Here is an 18,375-nt window from a genome sequence, read left to right on the forward strand (position 1 = left end):
TTCAAAAGTGAAGAGGTGATACACTGGTGCTTGATTCATTATCGCAGGAGGGGCGGGGTGCACGATATATATGACCGAGGGTCTCGCGTCAAGGCGTCACATTGATTGCATTCAAGATCAGGCGGAATGACTGAATCGATGGTGACGGGAGTCCTATATTCGTGAGTTGTGACACAGAGAAGTCCTCTCCAAATCCGAATCGTAAATTTATCAGCTTCGTAAACACCATAGTCCAAAGCAATGTCCTGCTCGAGTACGATTTCCGTACGGTCAGGCAACTGTTACCAAAGCTCATGCAAGGTCCGCAAAGCCAACTCTGATGTGTCCGACATCAAAGATGGTGTGAACGTTTCTCATGAAGACGGCGTCGCCAAGAATCCACTTGAAATTGACCTGAAAGTAAGTCAGCGAGGACAGCTCTAGACCAGCTAAGACCGACCTCCAAGACTATCCTCCAAGACTATCAAATATTGGCGTGGATAGCACCAATAGAAGGTGTTGTCTGATGAATCAGTAGGGTCCGGACTGAAGCTCTCTGTGGGAAGCGAAATCGACTTCCCCCCAAGAGTAATGGGCATGGCATGACACGGTGCTTGAAACAACGTTCAGACAAACGTGTCAATGAAAACTGTTGAGCTGCTTACGCATATATACACCATGTTCTACTTCTGTGGCCGTTCGTAGTTGCGTAGAATTGTTTAACTTCGGAAGGAGTGCCCAAGATCAATGAGTACCGGATGCGACAAGTGGCGGAGAGTTTATTGACAACGGTTTTCGAATTGACCCCAATGCCATCACCATTTATCGGCCAATACACAGCACCGCTGGCACTTACAACTGATGGTTCACCTTTTTGGTTACGAGTATACATGAACGAGCGTTTATGTACGCAGAATCCACGCCACTGACACGAAGCTCAGAACCAGACGATGCAAGTTTGAAAGCAAACACTGATTCTGGGACAGCTCCTTGTCGGCGGTCCCCAGGATGGAGTTTTTTCGTTGATGGAATCGAAAGATCTCGGAGGCGTAGCTGCGGTAGAGCAACCGCCCATGCATGTAAGTCAGCGATCGAAGACAGAAATAAAGAATGTATTTGCTGTGAGTGAAAGACAATTCCCAGACCTACCAAGTCCCCGTTGCCTATCCTATGGCGAAATTTTTAACATTTGGTGCAAGATCTAGCTAGCTGTGCAGTGGCGGTGCTTTTGATCGATCACGGATTGATGCTGTGACGCAGTGTGCTCTTATAAGTCCGAAGCTCCACTCTTCTCACCGCCGGGCGCGCATACGGCGTAGATGAGTCGTCGCCGGAGCGGTTCTTGGTGGCCGATTATGAACACGGCCCCCTTGAAGTCCTGGCATTTCGTTATGTATGATTAATGTCTGAAAGCCGGACCGCGGATGCAAAGAAAGTCCACAACTTACCATATGGTGCTACGCTGCATGGAGCAGTCTGTGAAAGGTCGGAAAGTCGGAAAACTTTTTAAACCCGATTGTCCTGCAACAGGAGAGACGAACTTCAGAAAGCATGATACAGCTGTCGGTATGGATTTACGTTCACCGCAATTTAGCGTGATGGGGAATGGCGAATCGGAGGAGATTTACACATGTAGTAGAAAGACAGGCCGGCGGGTCCGCGGTGATAACGTTCAACGCGAAATACGGTCATTTCGACCCAATTACAATAGGTGGTTGTAACAGTGCCCAAAGTCACCAGCCAGCCTTCAGCCTGTGCCCCGTGATAGAACTATGGTAAACTTCACGATCAGAACAGGACGGTCCGACGCAATTAAAACTCAAACACAGCTGATCGCCAGACACCGCCACAGCACAGTATGAGGCCCCCTGAAGCTCTTTATTATAAGGTCTGTCCGTCCAGAACCCCAAATTCGGCCCTCAAAAATGTAACTTGTGGAGCGTTAAGTCAGGCACTTGGAAGTCATCTGGTGGACAACCCAAAAAGTGTTTTGGATATTCGCCCTTGACTGATTATGTAGCACATAATCAGCGGTGGGCATTACCTGGACCATGCACTCACAGTTGGGATTGTCTCTCAACTTCCGCTGCGCAAACAATGCGTGATTGTTTGTCATCACGCACGCGAGACGCGATTCGGAAAAGCAAACCGAGATCAACTTGAAATAGCACATGAATCCAGGAAACACCGAAAGGACTTTTCTCTGGTCATTCATAGTTGCCCAATGCAGCGCGCTGTGACTTCAATATTGGGTGTCTGAAGGAGCTTGGAAGAGTCTGCCGTTGGGAGGTCGGTGACGCAGGAGTTCACAGTAGGTGTGATAGAGGAACTAGCCTAGGGAGGAATTAACGTGAGGAGACAAGATCGGCGAGATAGAACGATACCATTTACAAATCTGCTAGTTCTGCTTGGGTATGTCGAAAGGATGACAGCCATCTGCTTTGGACAGTAATATTGCAGATGCGTCGTACGACGGAACATCGTGCGGTAGTACAGGCCTTGCTATTATCAAAGTGCTCAAAACCAGTAAGTAGCCATTGAAAGTGAAAGATGAGAGACAAGCTAAATAGCTCGGCTTTTCCCGGGTTGATTTAAGTCGCTTTGAGTTTGCGGCTGGCGGGATCCAAAGTTTGGCTGGTCTGCGACGCGGTGCTGACTTGCTTGGCTGGTGGTGGCTTCCACATCTCCGAATCCCAGTCTTCTAAATTGATTCCAATCATACCTCCCCGTAGACGCATCCGCGTTCTTGCACAATGCAAAGTGGAGAAGAAATTGTTTTCGTCAAACTACGTTCGCGAGTTCGAAGGAGTGTAGCATATGAACACTTAAGTCCCCTCCCCTTTCGGATCCTCGCGCGCCTGTTTATGAACTGGATACAGTGACCCTTCTCCTCTCCGAATCAGCTTTCACCACCGCGACACTGATTCGTGTACCTGGCCCTCGCCTACCCTTTCTCCTCATACACCTCCCTCCCCCATATCTTCTATGCTCGCTGTGTCCTCAGTCACGCATTGAAAATTTAAAATGCGCTAGGGGAAGTCGGCTCTACTTTCTAGAATTCCGCTCTAGTGATGTGCATGGTCTGCTTCATGGAGAACTCGATGTTCGATGGGAGCGTGATCTGGCGGCTTGGCCTGTGTACATATCACGGATTCCTCTATCTTGATCACATTTTGCAGACGTGCCGACTGAACGTGCAACGGTGTTTGCGTGTCAATTTCATTACAGCCCAAATTGGCTCTCACTGCCGGTAGTCCAGATGTCTCGATATATGTGGGGGACCAGCGTCAAGCAAATTCCATATCTTAGCATTCGCTGACGGATCTGATTATTCTGCACTCAGCTCGTGCCGTCCTATGTACATTGAGCATGGCATTATATTAATCTATCTAGATGAGCTCTCCATCGCTGGCTACATTCCAATCATTGTCACCGTTTACATCCGAGTCACATTGCGAATATCTATAACCAAATACTACTGGAAATCTGGATTGGAGGGCCTGCAGCATGAGAGGAATGTTGTTTGTCATTTACGCACAGGTACAAGCATTATATCATGTATTCCAGAGAGGACGGCGCAGCGAATTGTAAAATAGGACGACAGTAAGATAAAATCGGGTACAAAACATATGCAGAGCGATAAGTTGAGAGGCCGTGGTGCAAGGAACTCTAGGGTGATTTCCGCGCAGTCAGGCAGACTAAACTGAGGGTCATGCAAGCTCCGCAAAGCCAATTCTGCACTGTCCGACATCAAAGGCAGTGTACACGTTTCTCATGAAGACGTCTCCAAGAATCCATTGCAATTGACCTGAAGTTATGTCTCCAAGGTCGTAGCCTACGATCCCACCAAAGCACATTTTTCCTGATGAATCAGTAGGGCCCATATTGAGGGTCTCCGCGGAAAGCGGAAACGACTTCCCCCCAAGAGTGATGGTCACGTTTGGCATAGCGTTACACGGTACTTGGAAAAATGTTCAGAAAACCATAACAATGATGCCGTCGAGCTGCTTACACGCGTATAAACCTTTATCAACTTCTGTCGCATTAATAGCTGCATACAGCTGACTGACGTAAGTGAAATTGCCCAAGATCGCTGAAGTCCCGGTGTCGACAACGGCAGAGAATCCATTGACAACCCCTTTCCCATTGATCTCAATGGCATCCCCGGTAATCTGCCAGAACCCCTGATAAATACGTAAATGATGTCTGAGAAGCGCCCTAGCTTACAACTGATGGCTCACCTTTTTGGTTACTGGAGTATACGTGAACTCACCTTCGTATAATGCAGAGTTCATGCCACCAACGCGAAGCTCAGAACCAGAGGATGCAAGTTTAAAAGCAAACACTGGTTCCGGGACAGCTTTTTGTGCAACCAGCGTCTCGAAAACGGAGTCTGCGTTAAAAACGGAATTCGACCTGAGACCCATTCCCATTAGCCCGTCGGGTTTATCCTTCGGGAAACTGCCGGTTGTATTTGAGGCAACACCAAATGTTTGTGCAGTGGCCTATGACATACTTCACGAATTAAGACGAAGGATTGCGAGAAAACGACGCACCTTGAACCCAGCAAGCGAGACAGTGTCCTTATATTGATTGCCTGTAACCGTGGAATTATCGCCATACTTCAGTTTGAACGCCTTTCCAAGGGCCTCAGAGGAAGAACTACTATGAGGATTGTATATTTTGTGTCCGCTGCAACTGGCACCACAGCTTGGTCCAGGTAGAAAGAGGTCCGAGGAACCGGTGTCAACCTCAACTGGGCTCCCATTAGTGCATCCTACTGACTTCATATGGAGGAGTACAAACCGGAAAATGCCTGCGGCGGAGTGCCGACTTTGATTATTCCATACCAACTGTTGTTTGAATTGTTAATTAGGGGGTTAGACCCTAACATTCTCGCACGCTTAGTTGGCGATGGGGAGAACAGGGCTATGCCAGCGTTTCTTTCGAATGCAGCAGCGCCCCGCAGTAACTTACTAAATACCGGATAAGTGGGGGACAACACTGAATAATCACAGTCACGTACGCCTCTGTGCTGGAAATATGAGCCTTGATTGAAGCAGGGTCAACATATCCGTCAGCGATCTTGAAAGTAGTTTTTTTCATTAATGGTATTGAAAGAGGCTGTGGCTGTGGCAAACCAACGACCAACGCCTGTAAGACAGCGATTGAGGACAGCAATAAAGAACGCATTGCTGTGAGTGAGATAGAGTAAATCAGTGGGTAGAGGGAGAAGAAGGTCTCGAAAGTGTTTGATTTGTCAGTTTCTCCTAAAGTCTTCAAGCTCCTTTAACTTTTTCTCTCACATTACCATACACCTACTTGATGAATTTCGATGGCGCCTTGCCACATACCGCTGTTCCTGTTGGCGTTGGTTGTTTCACTTGGTCGTCCGCATACTATTGGCTAGTAGTTCGTATATATCTTGACGGCTTGACATTCTGTTATGTTAACTTCTCATAAAACACAGACTGTGCCTTATCACAGTTGATCACGGTCTCTTGAGGGCGAGGACTGTGACACGGAGAACTTTGAATAAGTAGCATGATACAGCCCGTTTGGGTCCAGGACAAGTAGTGGCAAGTGGTGCACACTGCGCAACACGCGAAACGCGCACTTTGGCGTGACTGTAAATGCAAGCCGAATGAGACTATATATCATGATTCATGATCATGAACACCGTGATACTGTAGCCAACCAATTGGCTGAAATTTTTGCTATATGATTTTGATACATGAATGTTGTGGTGAACACTGAAATATACAATTTGACGTTGACGGAGTTTTCCGGCCCGTTTCCGGTTACTAGATCGTCTCTCTTGCCGGTTTCTCCTCCCATGGATATATAGTGGTTCCGTCTAGCATCTCAGGTCTCACAGACATGTCCACACCCGGTACTCGAAATTTTTTGACGCACTTGCTAAATACTGATCTCGAGCGCTTGTCGCATTCCAGATCTTTCTGTTCAGTCGCTGTTCAATGTGAAGGGCAAGATCGGTACGTATGGCAGTGCCACACTTCATGATGGATCACTAACCACTTGTTCCACCAGCTCTCGTCACAGGCGGCGGTACTGGTATTGGCAAGACTATTGCCTCAGCACTCGTACAGAATGGTGCAAAGGTCTATATTGCTGCTAGGAAGGAATCCCAATTGAAGGATGTGCGTGCATTGGTTTCCCAAGCACAGTCAAAGTTCTAACAGAACATAGACAGTGGCTGAGCTTAATGCCAAAGGCCCTGGATCCGCAGACTACATCGTAGCAAACCTCAGCGTATGTAGACGTCCCGGTATATTATCAACTTATGATACTCACTCACAATACCAAGTCGAAGGCTGGCACAGACGCTTTGATATCCGCTCTGGAAGCCCGAGAGCCTGCGAAGAAATTACACATCCTTGTGAATAATTCAGGCGTCTCGTGGGGGTCGTCATTCGAAAACTTTCCAGAGGACAAGGGGTGGGACAACGTCATGGCTGTGAACATCAAGAGCTTGTTTTACTGTGAGTGAAGCCTTGTCTTTCGGTGATCATTATTGAGTTTCGGTATGCCAAGTGACATCTGGGTAAGCATTATTTCCATATCTAATATTTTTAAAGCTCACGAGCAGGTAGGCTATCAACCTGGCTTGAAAAAGATGCAAGTGCACTCGATCCCGGCCGCGTGATTAATATTTCATCAACTGCGAGTGTGACACCCCACGCGGAAAGCCTGGTTAGCGCAGATGGGAATGGGACATGGAGTTGTGCGTCATCGTGTTATGCGACGTGATGAGCCTGATGCTATTTTGTCCCCTTCAAGATAATGTTAGTAAGGCCGCAGGTAAGAAAATATCCGTCGGCAGGGTTGTGTAGGGCTACGCTGAACGTCTTCGTAGTGAATCACCTGACATCAATACTGGCTGTCAAGTTGGGACCACGGAAAATCACGTATGTAGAAACTCTAGTTCATACTGCCCACTCCTGATATCTCCGTCCGTAGTGTTAACGCGATCTGCCCTGGGTATGTACTCAACACATTGTCATTGGAGTGGCAGCTTATTCCCTCAACAGGATATTCCCTACAAAGATGACAGCCTTCGGATTCAAAAACGCAGGCGAGGAAAAGATCGCATCCCGACAACCCATGGGTCGTGTTGGCCGCCCTTCAGACCTCGCTGGTCTCGCACTGTTCCTTGCGTCTCCTGCCAGTGCGCATGTCACAGGTGCACATATCCTTCTGGACGGTGGTTCAACATTGTCGAGTCAAGGGATTGCACCGAGGGTTAAACTATGATTTGTCACTACACACAACGTTTAGTTCATATACATCTATCGCGCGTTCTGCGCTGGAATCTCTTATTGCTACAGCCACAGTACAAATCCAGTTGTCCATAAAACGAAACGGCCAGAACGGGGTATCATTCCAAAGTTGTACAGAGTCCTCGACGCAAAACAGAACAAGCTCAAGGTCCGGGTATTCCATTGCCTTTGATCGTTGTGTCACTGGACGATTTCCCGGTGGGTCCCGGCCAGCCTATTCCACGCCATTTTCCTAGAGCTGCCTGTTCCAAGACCGCACGGTACATCGCAGAGCTGAATCCTACACACTGTAGTCCGATACACGCAATACGAAGGGCACCGACAGCATACAACTGTGCAGTCTCGTAGATGTTCTGGGGCGAAAGGTTCTTTCGGCCTGCTAGAGTCTCCTTGATAAGGGTTTGTGTCGTCTAAGTCCAAGTCATGATGATAGAAATAGCGCAAAATGAACTTGTTTCACCTCAGTTGAAAGAGCCTCCCACTCTTCTGTGGTTAGATCGTCCATGCGAAAAGCCTTGTATACGCCAGCGTAGTACCACTTCCCGTCCTTGTTGTAGAAGCACTCTGACCAGAACGAGAGCGACATCAAGAAACCGAGATCAAACGGAAGACAACAAACCAGTAGGCCTATTCATGGTGCCGATCACATCCACCGCAGTCCATCGATGTGCTGTTGTTACTCGGGGATTGGTGCTACATTTGAAAACGGGAGTGAGCAGATATCCATGCTCTTCGCGCTCTGGACACCAGTACTGTTGTCAGCTGGCCGAGGACACGATAGTTTGACAGGCTAGGAAAAGACATTCATCACCCAAGAACTTCGTGCGTGAGCTCTATACTGTCTTACGAGCTTTTGAGAGTCTGTATCAGACGTGAATAGACTTCGCGCGATATATATAGGGTACTGACACCAGAAGTATTGCCCAAGAATTCATGCAAGGTGTATGACTGAGGAATGAGAATTGGGTTTAGAGCGTCATCTGGGATGTCAGCTGGGAGAGGAAGCGTCGCAAGAAGTGCTTGTCTTGCAAGAATCAATTTCTCAGGTCCATCACTGAGCGGAAGTGGTTCGACAATATTCTGAAGACCGAATTCCTTTGACTTGGCAGAAGAAAGCGCATATATCGACTTACCGGATGGTCGAAGTCGGCGGTATCAGAGCGGTGTTGGCCAGAACAATTTTCGAGACGTGCGCAATAGTTTGATTGGAAGGACGGACTGAACGAATTGGAATCACACTGGCTTTCTGGGCGGAAATCTAGCGGTGGCAACCTTGTGGAAGGTCCGTTCGGAGCGTCCTGGAAAATATATATCATCGATTATACTCCACACCAGTTAAAATGCTCCGTCGTACAAGAGGAAAATCCTGAGCGGTTGCATTACCGTCCTCCACGTATACTTCTCTCAGAGCTGGTTGTGGGATATCAAATGAGGTGGAAGTGTCTTGCACCGGAAGCTGCGTAGATGAATCATCATCCCTCGCCACGGATGTGGCAGGGGTAGAAGGGCGCCTCAGATTGTCTAGCTCACACTGGAGTCTATCAATCGTTGCTGACTTTTGCCGAACAGACACGTAAGCGTCTTCGAGGCGTTCGACAACGGTGTCTCTGGCAGCTATAACTTCCGCCACACGCATTCTTTCCATTTGTATTATGAGGGCCAATCCAGCAGCATCGGATGTATCCTAAAACTGAACGGATAAAGACAGGAGATTTGAATTGAGTCAGTGTTTGAAACAACGGGTCCTCAAGCACGATTTAAAGGTCACCATTCGTTGTGCAAGTTCGGTTGGGGTATTGGTGCACGTTCCTACATGATGGTTGTAAGAGAAAAAATGGTGTGTATCTGAAGCGCTCTGTATCCTCCGATCGCTGAATGACATTATGGTTGGTAACAAGCGGTATGTACTCTCGAATTGCTAATGAGGCTTCATATACATACCAAACAAGCGAGAACAAACATCAATGCATCGTGACATCCCGTGACCGAAACGATGTAATTCCACATCGATGCGCTAACAATACGTTAATTCAACTAAGCTCTTCATCATTGCCGCTCTGGCAAGATACTCGTGAATGTATGCAATGAGCAAGCAGTACGATATTCCTTATACATCATGGTGCATCAGGTGGAAGGGTACGGGGATGTCAACTGTATCTTCCAAACGAGTAACTACCGATCTAGGGATATGAACAGCGTGCTTGACAGTCCAATCCAATATTTTCTCGTAGTTCCTGCATTGGTGACGGGTGTTGAAGTTAGGGTATGGGATTTTGTGTCCCTGAACCCAGTTCCATGTTATCATCGTCACGTCAGCATTGCACATGATATTCTGCCTAATCATTTCAATGCAATGATCTGTGATGTATACGATGAGCAGGAGGTGCATCAATAAAAAGCATAAGTACCAAGATGCATGCGGACTACTTCAGGTATGTCCTGGAACGAAATTTCTGTGGGTCCGTAATACTCAGGCCACGAGGCTTTGCGAAGTAAATTCTACAAACGTGAGGCAAGAACGATTATGAGACTTTCGGTATAGTATAGCTTACCAGACAATGGAGTTGGTGAGGGACTTCCATGGATGCCATGAAACCCCCGCCAAATTCGGGTGGATATTTGACCTTGGAAGGTGAATCTACTTCACCGGCTTTAAGGATATCCTCGAGCGACATTCGAGTTGGTAGCACTAAGGTTTCATAGACGCGAACAATTACTAATTAGGATGACTGGGAAAATTTGAGCGACGCACCATCGCGAGCTACCCTGGACCAAGCGGCATCGATTTCTGGAGAAGGAGGGCCACGATAGATAGAAGGAAAGTCAAGGGTTCCATTGTATCTTACGACCGTGGAGTCAACAGCAACACTTGCTGGAGCTGTGATAGATCGTCAACACTATGAGTTAACTATCCGAGATGTCTGCTCACTCACAGTATATAGGAATATCGTCATGCAGGTGGGGCGAAGGCGTGCTCATCCATAGCGCGAAAAATAGCATCGATGTGCATATCAACACGCCGTGGCTCAACATAGGCCACACGCAAAGGATATGCGACTTGGGATGAGGTTCTGCACGGACCATTTCTGCATCATCAAATGATTTCTCCTCACTATCATTGTCAGCAGAATCGACGGGAAGGTACTGTGAGGAATGTTTGACCATGACCTTGGGGGAAATCCGTTCGCTGAACTCGGGTGTTGTATAGATAGTTAGGAACACGCGAGGGCAGATGCGATACATATTTCGAGAAATATATAGGAGTGAATTAATTTTGGATATGTCCCCAATCGGCTGCGTGTCAGGTGTGTCAGGTTATCGAACAGCAGTCCCGTCGGTGCGAGAGTCACATGCCCCTGGAAGGGATGGAGTGATGGGGATCGGAGGATTATTCCGGGGAAGGAGAAGTGTTTGATCGAAAGAAGTCCAAGGACTCTGGGTGGACATATGAAGATCAGCAGCACGACAGTGTTTACTTACCGTTAACTGAGCTCCAGCTGATTGGCAATTCAAATTGGACGGTGTTACTTTGAATTGATCAATATAATTTTCAAGAGTTGCTTACAGGGGCCATTTGCAGAACGCTAGAATACAACAGCGGTGTTTGAATTTAAATATCCGATCGAATACCGCACGGCGGAGTGAACTGCACTGAATTGAAGTTGGAGCACTTACGCTTCGCTTCACTTCGCGAAATCAGCATGGTGTTTCGGTATTACGAAGTCAACCAAACTCCCGCCGTGTCCCACGTTTTCAAAGTGAAGCCTCAAAGTCACTTCACTTCGACGGTAAAACTATAGCACGCTAGGGCCCTCTCACGCTCTCATGAAATGCGGGCCGTACTAGTACGAAGAAGAGCTTCCGAGAACAAACAATCTCCAGATCAATACTTGATAGCTCCACCAGTAAGGCCCCTCTATGTACTTAGGTCCTGGCTTCCAACTTGCCCACGAGTACGACTTGTGTTTCAAGTGCATCCCGAGTACTTGTCTTGAAACTCTACTAACTTCAAGTCTTTTGCTTTCGCCAGCCATGCATAAGGAATATTCTGCATCGTATTCTCCTGTCAACAATTGTAACGACATGAACCTTCTTGATAACAATACAGAAACAAAACCTCCTCCAAAATCCCGTCTCCTTCGCTGGTCGCCATGGCTAAGCCACGGTGTGCTGATATCCATAACGATGGTGTTCTTCGTGCTATGGGCGCGGGCGCCATCGATCGATGACATAGTTCTGTACTGTAGGTGGACAGATAACATCAACGTACAGGACATTGCTTATTCGTCATAGCTCCAGCAAACGAGGCGATTGAATCCATCGGCATCATAAGATTCAATGGAACTCTGGGCACCCCTTCTATATATCGTGGCAGCCCGTCTCCAGAAATCGACGCCGCTTGGAATAGGATATCTTTTGATGGTTGCACCCTATGCTTCACTTCCATCATAGACATTTACTGACTATATTTACCAGTGCGTCCAGTTCGTATGACGCTTGAGCAACTGCTCAGAACTGGGGAGAAACCTTCTCCGGTCATGGTTAGGTATCCGGACGAATATGGTGGAGGTTACATGGCAACGGTAGAGGTCATTCACCAACTCCATTGCGTAGTCAGTTGTAATACAGGGAGGCTGGCCGAACTTTACTCACTCACCCTGTAGGACATGCTTCGCAGAGTCAGCTGGGGCGACTATAATAATTCCTCAGGTCATAACTTCCACGAATCCCCCGAAAGCTTCCGCATTCATCTCGGTAGGTACACTGTTCCCTGCCTAGCACGCATCCTGCTTACTATTATGTTGTGCCTCAGACCATTGCATCGAAATGCTGAGGCAGATTATTATGTGTCGTGGGGACGTGACAATGCTCACTTATGACTGGGTGAAGGGAGTGAAAGATCCTTTTCCTAACTTCAACATTCCTCACCGATGCAGAAACTTTGAGAAGGTCTTGAATTGGGTTGATGAACATCGTGTTTTTGTCCCTAAATCCAAAGTGGTCCGCTTAGAGGATAACGTGGACCTGTCTTCCCCTCCTTGATTGCAGTCTCGATATATTCTCTCCCAATGATTGCTCTCGCGCAGATGACGATATGACGAATGTAGCCTACTTACGAATGTCCTTGAACATGTTGCAAAGCCGGATTATCTCTGCTAAATAAATTAATGATATCGTTTGCAAAACACATGATAGCGTATCTTCAAGTCGCATTTTGATACAGTTTTCACTAATAGACTGGCATAGGCTAGCCGAATGAATGTTCCGTACTAAGTCCAGGTAGCTACTACGGTGGTAATGTGCAGTAACAATTTCTGAAATGGACTCGTCGGAGCATCTCCTTTACTAGTATTTTGAATTAGGAATTGCCATACAAACTTATCACCGAGGCATGGTAGAGAAGGCAACGGCGTCATCCAAATATCATCTGTCCCCGGGTCTGTAGAAAGGGGGAGAACATAATATGACTCAGGGGAGTTTGGTCGCAATTCGGATTTGAATTGACCGTTTCTCGCAATGGGAGACTTAGAGCGGACGGTATAAGAGAATGTATCTGAATCATCTATGTACCTAGGTCCTGGCTTCAAACGCAGTCTTCGAATTGCCAATTTGTAAATGCGAATTACAAGGCCCCCTTTTATCAAGTACTTTCTCGCGTGAGAACCTGGTAACCCTATCATTGATGTCGTGGTTTGGTTGTCTTGCCTCTTTTGGATTGTGGGCGTTGAGTGATTTTTCAATGAGACTGACTGTTCACTAGTACTTGGAATTCGAACAATCCCTTACAAAAGTTCTGAGTGGATAAGGCCTCAGCCAATTCAGGTGACCCGAGTCATGAGTGGACCTACAAAAAGGTATAAAACCCTCTCGAAGATTTCAATGTAGTGCATTGACGAAATACTAGTCGTACTACCCTCTTAACTCAAACATGAAGCTTTCTCTTGTCTTCAGCGCGCTCGTATCCATTGTGGGTCTTGCTACGGCGTACCCCACGCAAGGAACCATTGCGAAACTTTCCTGTGAGTATTCATGCATTGATTTATTACCATACCGCGGTTGATAACTATAACCTGCTGCCAGATGTGGAGAAGCCCACCGACCTGGTGGAGAAACGCGAGGAACTTGACACCGATCTCTTCTTATACCAGGAATACATTGTTAAGAGAGACGAGGGGAAGCGCGAGGAACTTGACACTGATCTCTTCTTATACCAGGAATACATTGTCAAGAGAGACGAGGGGAAGCGCGAGGAACTTGACACCGATCTCTTCTTATACCAGGATTACATTGTTAAGAGAGACGAGGGGAAGCGCGAGGAACTTGACGCCGATGGCCTCAATCACATCTCTCACCGAACTTGATGCCAGGTTCTACGCAGGCGAGTTATAGCCATATATCTTATTTCATGTGGGAGTCATCCATCGTACTAGGTCTGGCATCGTTGCATCCTCACTCGCAAGTCATTCCCTGTACATCTACATATCTTGACTCCTTTTTCCGATTTCTTCATTTCTGACACATTGCCGCATGCCCGTGTACTAGTAGTACGATTCCGGTTGTCTCACTCTTTGACTCAATCACAAACCCAGTGTTCTTGCCACTAAGCTATCATCTGATGACAATGTTAGGGTTCTGGGAATTAAGGATCTGGGACGCTCTGGTTGACTGGCAAATCAGCACGACCCTCTACTAGTAAGAGGCTGCACAGGTGTAAATGACACCGAGTTCAGTTAAATTGAAAGAGCTGAGAAAGGTCCGAATCATAACAGGTGACCATGTGCATGAATTCCGGTGGGAGTTCGGTTGACTTCGTCGTACTGAAACAACGAGCATACATGCTGATTCTGCGAAGTGGAACGAGGCGCAAATACTGCAACTAACTTCGATTCACTTCAGTTTGCCCCGCCATACAACCCTACACGGTATCCGGTCAGATATTGAAATTCAAAAAATGTAGTTTTGCGTTTTGGCCTAGCGATCTACAAATGGCTGTGAGCAACTGTACGGTGGGCAACTCTTCAATGAATCAAGTGAAAATTATTAACAATGAGAGACTTCGTACTATCCAAGTTCAGGTTTAAGTTTTCGTAAATCATGCTGATCAAATTAAATTGGCAGTGTCGATACCGTCCGATTTGAATTACCAATCTAGTGGAGATCTCCAGCGCTCAGTTAACGGCAAATATACGCCGTCGTGCCGCTGATCAGTACTAGTGCATATGTCCGTCCAGATTCTCGTAGGGTCGCTGGACTTCTTTTGATCAAACACTTCAAGTTCTCCTTCCATTCTCTGATCCCCAGCCCACGCTTCCCCATTGAATGCTCCCTCCCTTCTAGCGCTCCCCTGGGGCCTGAGGCATGTGACCCTCGCACCCCAACACATCTGAGACACAGCCGATTGGGGGACATATTCAAAATTAATCCACTCCTAAATATTTCTCGAAATATGTATCGCATCTGCCCTCACGTGTTCCTAACTATCCCTACAAACCCCGAGTTCAGCAAACGGAGTTCCCCAAGGTCATGGTCAAACATTCCTCACAATACCTTCCTGTCGATTCTGCTGATAATGATAATGAGGAGAAATCATTTGATGATGCAGAAATGGTCCGTGCAGAACCTCGTCCGAAGTCGCATATCCTTCGCGTGTGGCCTATGTTGAGCCACGGCGCATTGATGTGCACATCGATGCTATTTTTCGCGCTATGGATGGGCACGCCTTCGCCCCACCTGCATGACGATATTCCTATATACTGTGAGTGAGCAGACATCCTCGGATAGTTAACTTGTTGACGATCTGTCACAGCTCCAGCAAGTGTTGCTGTTGACTCCACGGTCGTAAGATACAATGGAACCCTCGACTTTCCTTCTATCTATCGTGGCCCTCCTTCTCCAGAAATTGATGCCGCTTGGTCCAGGATAGCTCGCGATCGTACGTCGTTCGATTTTTTTCCCGTCATCTTAATTAATAAATTATTCACGTCCACGAAACCTCAGTTGTACCAACTCGAATGTCGCTCGAGGATATTATTAAAGCCGGCGAAGTAGATTCACCTTCCAAGGTCAAATATCCACCCGAATTTGGCGGGGGTTTCATGGTATCCATAGAAGCTTATCACCAGCTCCATTGTCTGGTAAGCTACACTATACCGAAAGTCTAGTTGTTCTTGCCTCACGTTTGTAGAATCTACTTCGCAAAGCCTCGTGGCCTGAGTATTATGTACCCACGGAAATTTTATTCCAGGACCCGCCTGAAGTAGTCCGCATGCATCTTGGTACTTATACCTTTTTATCGCTGCACATCCTGCTCATCATATACATTACAGATCATTGCATTGAAATGATTAGGCAGAATATCATGTGCAATGCTGACGTGACGATGATAACATGGAACTGGGTTCAGGGACACAAAATCCCATACCCTAACTTCAACACCCGTCACCAATGCAGGAACTACGAGAAAATATTGGATTGGGCTGTCAAGCATGCTGTTCATATCCCTAAATCGGCGGTCACTCGTTTGGAAGATACAGTTGACATCCCCCTACCCTTCCACCTGATGCAGCATGATGTATAAGGAATATTGTGCTGCTTACACACCACTCACATTCACGAGTATCTTGCAAGGACGACAAGGATCGAGAGTTTAGTCAAATTAATGTATTGTTGGTGTATCAATGACATTGGAACACATCGTTTCGGTCATGGGATGTGATGCATGTGATGCACTCGCTAAATGACCAATACTTTCAGCGTCTAGGTCTTTGTTGTTCGAGTCACGCCTCGATTCTGAGATGTCTGATAGCAAAGCCACAAAGGACGATAATGATTCAACAAGATTGACACGGCTATAATTTGCTTCTATGGAACACCGGTAGTTGCGAGTCACCAGAGCATAGCCGCAGGCTTCCTTGATGCCGCCAAGGTCGGAACGAAACTTCTTTCAAGATGCTCCTCTGCATGTGTTTTGTCCGACTGGCTTTACTGGTTGTCTTTACGCCCCTAAATAGATCTTAAAGTTATACATGTAGCTTGAACTTTGACTTACTACCACACTTTTAATCATGTTGCTGTTATCCTTGAATACATCGAGCGCGTTACCTGGACTAATATACGTGAAATTTTCATCAAAGCATGATGAGAGAAGGATTCTGTCTACACTACAGAACACCTACTAATGTGCGGTCCGATCAATCCCTCCGAACCCTCACCAATGCTCCTCTCAAATTTCGCAAACGGTTCTCTCGAACCTTGTTGCATGTTCCTCCCGGGCCTCGTGGACTCGTGGGACATACACTAGAGGCTACACAGGTGTTCTTCGGTCCACAGAAGATAAGAGCCACATGTCTCGAGAGGAATTTGAGAAATGGGTGGGAGGTTCTTGCAGGAGGGACGTCTCAAAGATAGGTTATTGCATACTACCCGGACCAGGAAACCCCACTGAAAGACCGTGGGAAGCTCTAGAAAGTGCCTGGCAAGGATGTACTAGTACAATGTGAAGTTCATATACGTTGACAATTTACATGTTCTAGATTGTTTATCCTCTGAGCCTGTGGTTCTACATATGATACTCTCCCTGAAGTCTTCCTGAACTCTGCCAGCTGTGACCATTCTGATGGAACTACCGAGTGCTTCCCCAAAACCCGTCTTCCTATTGCCAGTATCAGAGCTATTATTTGAGATCTGCTGACCGCAGACACCCATGCATATTACATAACACAAGTCATGATATCCTTTCGAAGGACTTCCATCATGGAGCCCCCGCAGTGCTTGCGTGCCGAATGAGCGCTGCCCACCGCATTCCTGTCCGCCTCCTCAAAGTTGGAATGCCTTGGTAAATCCTCGATGACTTTTGAACGACAGGCTAAATAACTAAGATAATAGATATGTGATATTTATGGGACGCTAAATGTTCCTATGCGCAGCTATGAAGCTCAGATTGATACAACCAATAGAAACGTCATGGGCCTCAAGAAACCTTCCCCTTCTCTTTCTTTCTGACCACCCACCCATCCCAGCCTATCCTCGTATTTCGATACATCCTTGCGTCGAATATCTTCCCCGCAAGAACAAAACCGACATTATCCACTCTGTCCATGACTTTGGCGACGATTAGCGCTGTAGCTATGGGCGCCCATTCTTCTGCGGCGCAGCTTAGCCCGCCATGTCCGAAAGCAAGTAGTTGTATATCGACTGGACGTTCATGCTGAGGATGGAAGCGCATCGCATCGAAGGTCTCTAGATGCGTGCCATATACACACGAGCGATGGACAGCTCCGATGTCAGCTATCTCTTGCGCGGGATAAAACAGACGCTTCCACAAAGGGTATCTGGTTTTGCGCGCAATGCGCTGAATGGGTGGGTGCAATCTCAGGACTTCATTAATGATGGCTTCTACGCTCGGTCGAGTGTTCTTGACTTTGAAAGAACGGAATTGCTTCTGGGTGGGATTTTCATTGAAATCTAGGAAAGCATTGTGCATGTGCTGATTGCCATTCGCGTAGGCCAATGTGACAGCAGCTAGACGCCACATGGACTCATATGCGGGAAGAATAGTTTCTAGGGCTTGAGAGGCGCGCTCCCCCCCGACCCATCTACAAACACGTTCCCTCATCGCGTAAAGTTCGTCAGGATAGAGGGGAATTCGCCGCGAGGTATTGTCCGAGTGGCGGTTGAGTGCGTTGGTCATGAAGGCGACATCGACAGGGGAAAGGGTCCCAGGATCCACACCATAAAACCCAGTAATTATAATGCAAAAAGTTACGCTTTGTATGAAAGCGGCGAAGTCGACCTCTCGGCCCGGAAGGAACATCTCTGTGCATTTCTCAGCACATTTCACAAATCTTTGCCACCCGGTACATTGATGGGGGCTGACGGAGGCAACCAATGCTCTCGCGTTTTGTATGAAGTTGTCGTGCCCAGAGGGGTCGAGTATTGCACTCGAGGATGTTAGAGCGAAGTGTTCATGAGGATAGACGCGAGAACGGATCTCGACTTTATGTTCGGTGTTTCTTGGTCTCAGGACCGCCTTGACAGCGTCAGCTGTGCGGTGGATCCGAGTGCGGGTGACATGGCATGCCCCGAAAACGACGAT

At 47.3% G+C, this 18,375-nt stretch overlaps 10 protein-coding genes across 10 annotated transcripts; 5 read left to right on the forward strand and 5 right to left on the reverse strand.

Moving 5' to 3' along the window:
• Window positions 1-402: 402 nt before the first annotated feature.
• Window positions 403-1,227, reverse strand: BJ212DRAFT_1065274 (uncharacterized protein). The gene is made up of 3 exons (XM_041328976.1): window positions 1,129-1,227; window positions 645-904; window positions 403-592 (listed from the first exon to the last, which is right to left on the reverse strand). Exons 2-3 carry the CDS (start codon window positions 869-871, stop codon window positions 511-513), a joined length of 309 nt encoding a protein of 102 aa, XP_041195301.1. The 5' UTR covers window positions 872-904; window positions 1,129-1,227; the 3' UTR covers window positions 403-510.
• A 2,462-nt stretch (window positions 1,228-3,689) lies between these two features.
• Window positions 3,690-5,172, reverse strand: BJ212DRAFT_1267094 (aspartic peptidase domain-containing protein; the record flags this gene model as incomplete). Its single annotated transcript, XM_041330632.1, has 6 exons — window positions 3,690-3,940; window positions 3,992-4,163; window positions 4,221-4,484; window positions 4,536-4,735; window positions 4,786-4,955; window positions 5,006-5,172. The coding sequence occupies 6 exons, from the start codon at window positions 5,170-5,172 to the stop codon at window positions 3,690-3,692; spliced, it is 1,224 nt and encodes a 407-aa protein (XP_041195302.1).
• A 575-nt stretch (window positions 5,173-5,747) lies between these two features.
• BJ212DRAFT_1065428 (uncharacterized protein) lies at window positions 5,748-7,479 on the forward strand. The gene is made up of 11 exons (XM_041328977.1): window positions 5,748-5,872; window positions 5,934-5,975; window positions 6,031-6,140; window positions 6,190-6,252; window positions 6,308-6,482; window positions 6,535-6,544; window positions 6,594-6,724; window positions 6,781-6,801; window positions 6,857-6,908; window positions 6,961-6,981; window positions 7,032-7,479. Exons 1-11 carry the CDS (start codon window positions 5,860-5,862, stop codon window positions 7,252-7,254), a joined length of 861 nt encoding a protein of 286 aa, XP_041195303.1. The 5' UTR covers window positions 5,748-5,859; the 3' UTR covers window positions 7,255-7,479.
• BJ212DRAFT_1267581 (uncharacterized protein) lies at window positions 7,424-8,949 on the reverse strand (the record flags this gene model as incomplete). Its single annotated transcript, XM_041330671.1, has 6 exons — window positions 7,424-7,690; window positions 7,741-7,844; window positions 7,900-8,032; window positions 8,163-8,360; window positions 8,414-8,518; window positions 8,674-8,949. Coding segments are annotated over 6 exons (1,083 nt in total), but the record flags the coding sequence as incomplete, so codon positions are not given.
• A 278-nt stretch (window positions 8,950-9,227) lies between these two features.
• Window positions 9,228-10,845, reverse strand: BJ212DRAFT_1065649 (uncharacterized protein). Its single transcript, XM_041328978.1, has 5 exons — window positions 10,214-10,845; window positions 10,033-10,158; window positions 9,833-9,969; window positions 9,689-9,779; window positions 9,228-9,638 (listed from the first exon to the last, which is right to left on the reverse strand). Exons 1-5 carry the CDS (start codon window positions 10,521-10,523, stop codon window positions 9,388-9,390), a joined length of 915 nt encoding a protein of 304 aa, XP_041195305.1. The 5' UTR covers window positions 10,524-10,845; the 3' UTR covers window positions 9,228-9,387.
• A 467-nt stretch (window positions 10,846-11,312) lies between these two features.
• BJ212DRAFT_1479003 (uncharacterized protein) lies at window positions 11,313-12,323 on the forward strand (the record flags this gene model as incomplete). Its single annotated transcript, XM_041339792.1, has 5 exons — window positions 11,313-11,523; window positions 11,574-11,702; window positions 11,757-11,893; window positions 11,945-12,035; window positions 12,094-12,323. The coding sequence occupies 5 exons, from the start codon at window positions 11,313-11,315 to the stop codon at window positions 12,321-12,323; spliced, it is 798 nt and encodes a 265-aa protein (XP_041195306.1).
• Window positions 12,324-13,000: 677 nt separating this feature from the next.
• BJ212DRAFT_1575984 (uncharacterized protein) lies at window positions 13,001-13,642 on the forward strand (the record flags this gene model as incomplete). The annotated part of the gene is made up of 3 exons (XM_041342146.1): window positions 13,001-13,135; window positions 13,186-13,300; window positions 13,362-13,642. Exons 2-3 carry the CDS (start codon window positions 13,210-13,212, stop codon window positions 13,640-13,642), a joined length of 372 nt encoding a protein of 123 aa, XP_041195307.1. The 5' UTR covers window positions 13,001-13,135; window positions 13,186-13,209.
• A 783-nt stretch (window positions 13,643-14,425) lies between these two features.
• Window positions 14,426-16,038, forward strand: BJ212DRAFT_1428293 (uncharacterized protein). The gene is made up of 5 exons (XM_041337667.1): window positions 14,426-15,036; window positions 15,088-15,213; window positions 15,279-15,415; window positions 15,466-15,556; window positions 15,608-16,038. The coding sequence occupies exons 1-5, from the start codon at window positions 14,805-14,807 to the stop codon at window positions 15,856-15,858; spliced, it is 837 nt and encodes a 278-aa protein (XP_041195308.1). The 5' UTR covers window positions 14,426-14,804; the 3' UTR covers window positions 15,859-16,038.
• Window positions 16,039-16,043: 5 nt separating this feature from the next.
• On the forward strand, window positions 16,044-16,761 carry BJ212DRAFT_1342943 (uncharacterized protein). Its single transcript, XM_041335208.1, has 3 exons — window positions 16,044-16,283; window positions 16,330-16,387; window positions 16,457-16,761. The coding sequence occupies exons 1-3, from the start codon at window positions 16,230-16,232 to the stop codon at window positions 16,579-16,581; spliced, it is 237 nt and encodes a 78-aa protein (XP_041195309.1). The 5' UTR covers window positions 16,044-16,229; the 3' UTR covers window positions 16,582-16,761.
• Window positions 16,762-17,250: 489 nt separating this feature from the next.
• BJ212DRAFT_1446143 (uncharacterized protein) lies at window positions 17,251-18,353 on the reverse strand (the record flags this gene model as incomplete). The annotated part of the gene is made up of 2 exons (XM_041338196.1): window positions 17,251-18,151; window positions 18,307-18,353. The coding sequence occupies 2 exons, from the start codon at window positions 18,351-18,353 to the stop codon at window positions 17,251-17,253; spliced, it is 948 nt and encodes a 315-aa protein (XP_041195310.1).
• Between the last annotated feature and the right edge of the window lie 22 nt (window positions 18,354-18,375).

Source organism: Suillus subaureus (genome assembly GCF_016647635.1).
Source record: "Suillus subaureus strain MN1 chromosome Unknown BJ212scaffold_9, whole genome shotgun sequence".
Lineage (NCBI taxonomy): Eukaryota > Fungi > Basidiomycota > Agaricomycetes > Boletales > Suillaceae > Suillus > Suillus subaureus.

Excerpts from the sequence above, each read along its gene's own strand:
- BJ212DRAFT_1065274 (XM_041328976.1), bottom strand. The coding sequence starts at position 871 with ATGTATACTCGTAACCAAAAAGGTGAACCATCAGTTGTAAGTGCCAGC. Across the intron at positions 593-644 it reads AGAACATGGTGTATATATGC|CACCGTGTCATGCCATGCCC; the intron begins GTAAGCAGCTCA and ends CGTTGTTTCAAG.
- BJ212DRAFT_1065428 (XM_041328977.1), top strand. Across the intron at positions 6,253-6,307 it reads ACATCGTAGCAAACCTCAGC|TCGAAGGCTGGCACAGACGC; the intron begins GTATGTAGACGT and ends CACAATACCAAG. Across the intron at positions 6,802-6,856 it reads TAATGTTAGTAAGGCCGCAG|TGAATCACCTGACATCAATA; the intron begins GTAAGAAAATAT and ends ACGTCTTCGTAG.
- BJ212DRAFT_1065649 (XM_041328978.1), bottom strand. The coding sequence starts at position 10,523 with ATGTATCGCATCTGCCCTCGCGTGTTCCTAACTATCTATACAACACCC. Across the intron at positions 9,970-10,032 it reads GTCCAGGGTAGCTCGCGATG|TGCTACCAACTCGAATGTCG; the intron begins GTGCGTCGCTCA and ends ATGAAACCTTAG. Across the intron at positions 9,780-9,832 it reads CTCACCAACTCCATTGTCTG|AATTTACTTCGCAAAGCCTC; the intron begins GTAAGCTATACT and ends TCACGTTTGTAG.
- BJ212DRAFT_1428293 (XM_041337667.1), top strand. The coding sequence starts at position 14,805 with ATGGTCAAACATTCCTCACAATACCTTCCTGTCGATTCTGCTGATAAT. Across the intron at positions 15,214-15,278 it reads GTCCAGGATAGCTCGCGATC|TTGTACCAACTCGAATGTCG; the intron begins GTACGTCGTTCG and ends ACGAAACCTCAG. Across the intron at positions 15,557-15,607 it reads AGTAGTCCGCATGCATCTTG|ATCATTGCATTGAAATGATT; the intron begins GTACTTATACCT and ends TATACATTACAG.
- BJ212DRAFT_1342943 (XM_041335208.1), top strand. The coding sequence starts at position 16,230 with ATGCTCCTCTGCATGTGTTTTGTCCGACTGGCTTTACTGGTTGTCTTT. Across the intron at positions 16,284-16,329 it reads TACTGGTTGTCTTTACGCCC|TACCACACTTTTAATCATGT; the intron begins CTAAATAGATCT and ends ACTTTGACTTAC. Across the intron at positions 16,388-16,456 it reads CATCGAGCGCGTTACCTGGA|TAATGTGCGGTCCGATCAAT; the intron begins CTAATATACGTG and ends CAGAACACCTAC.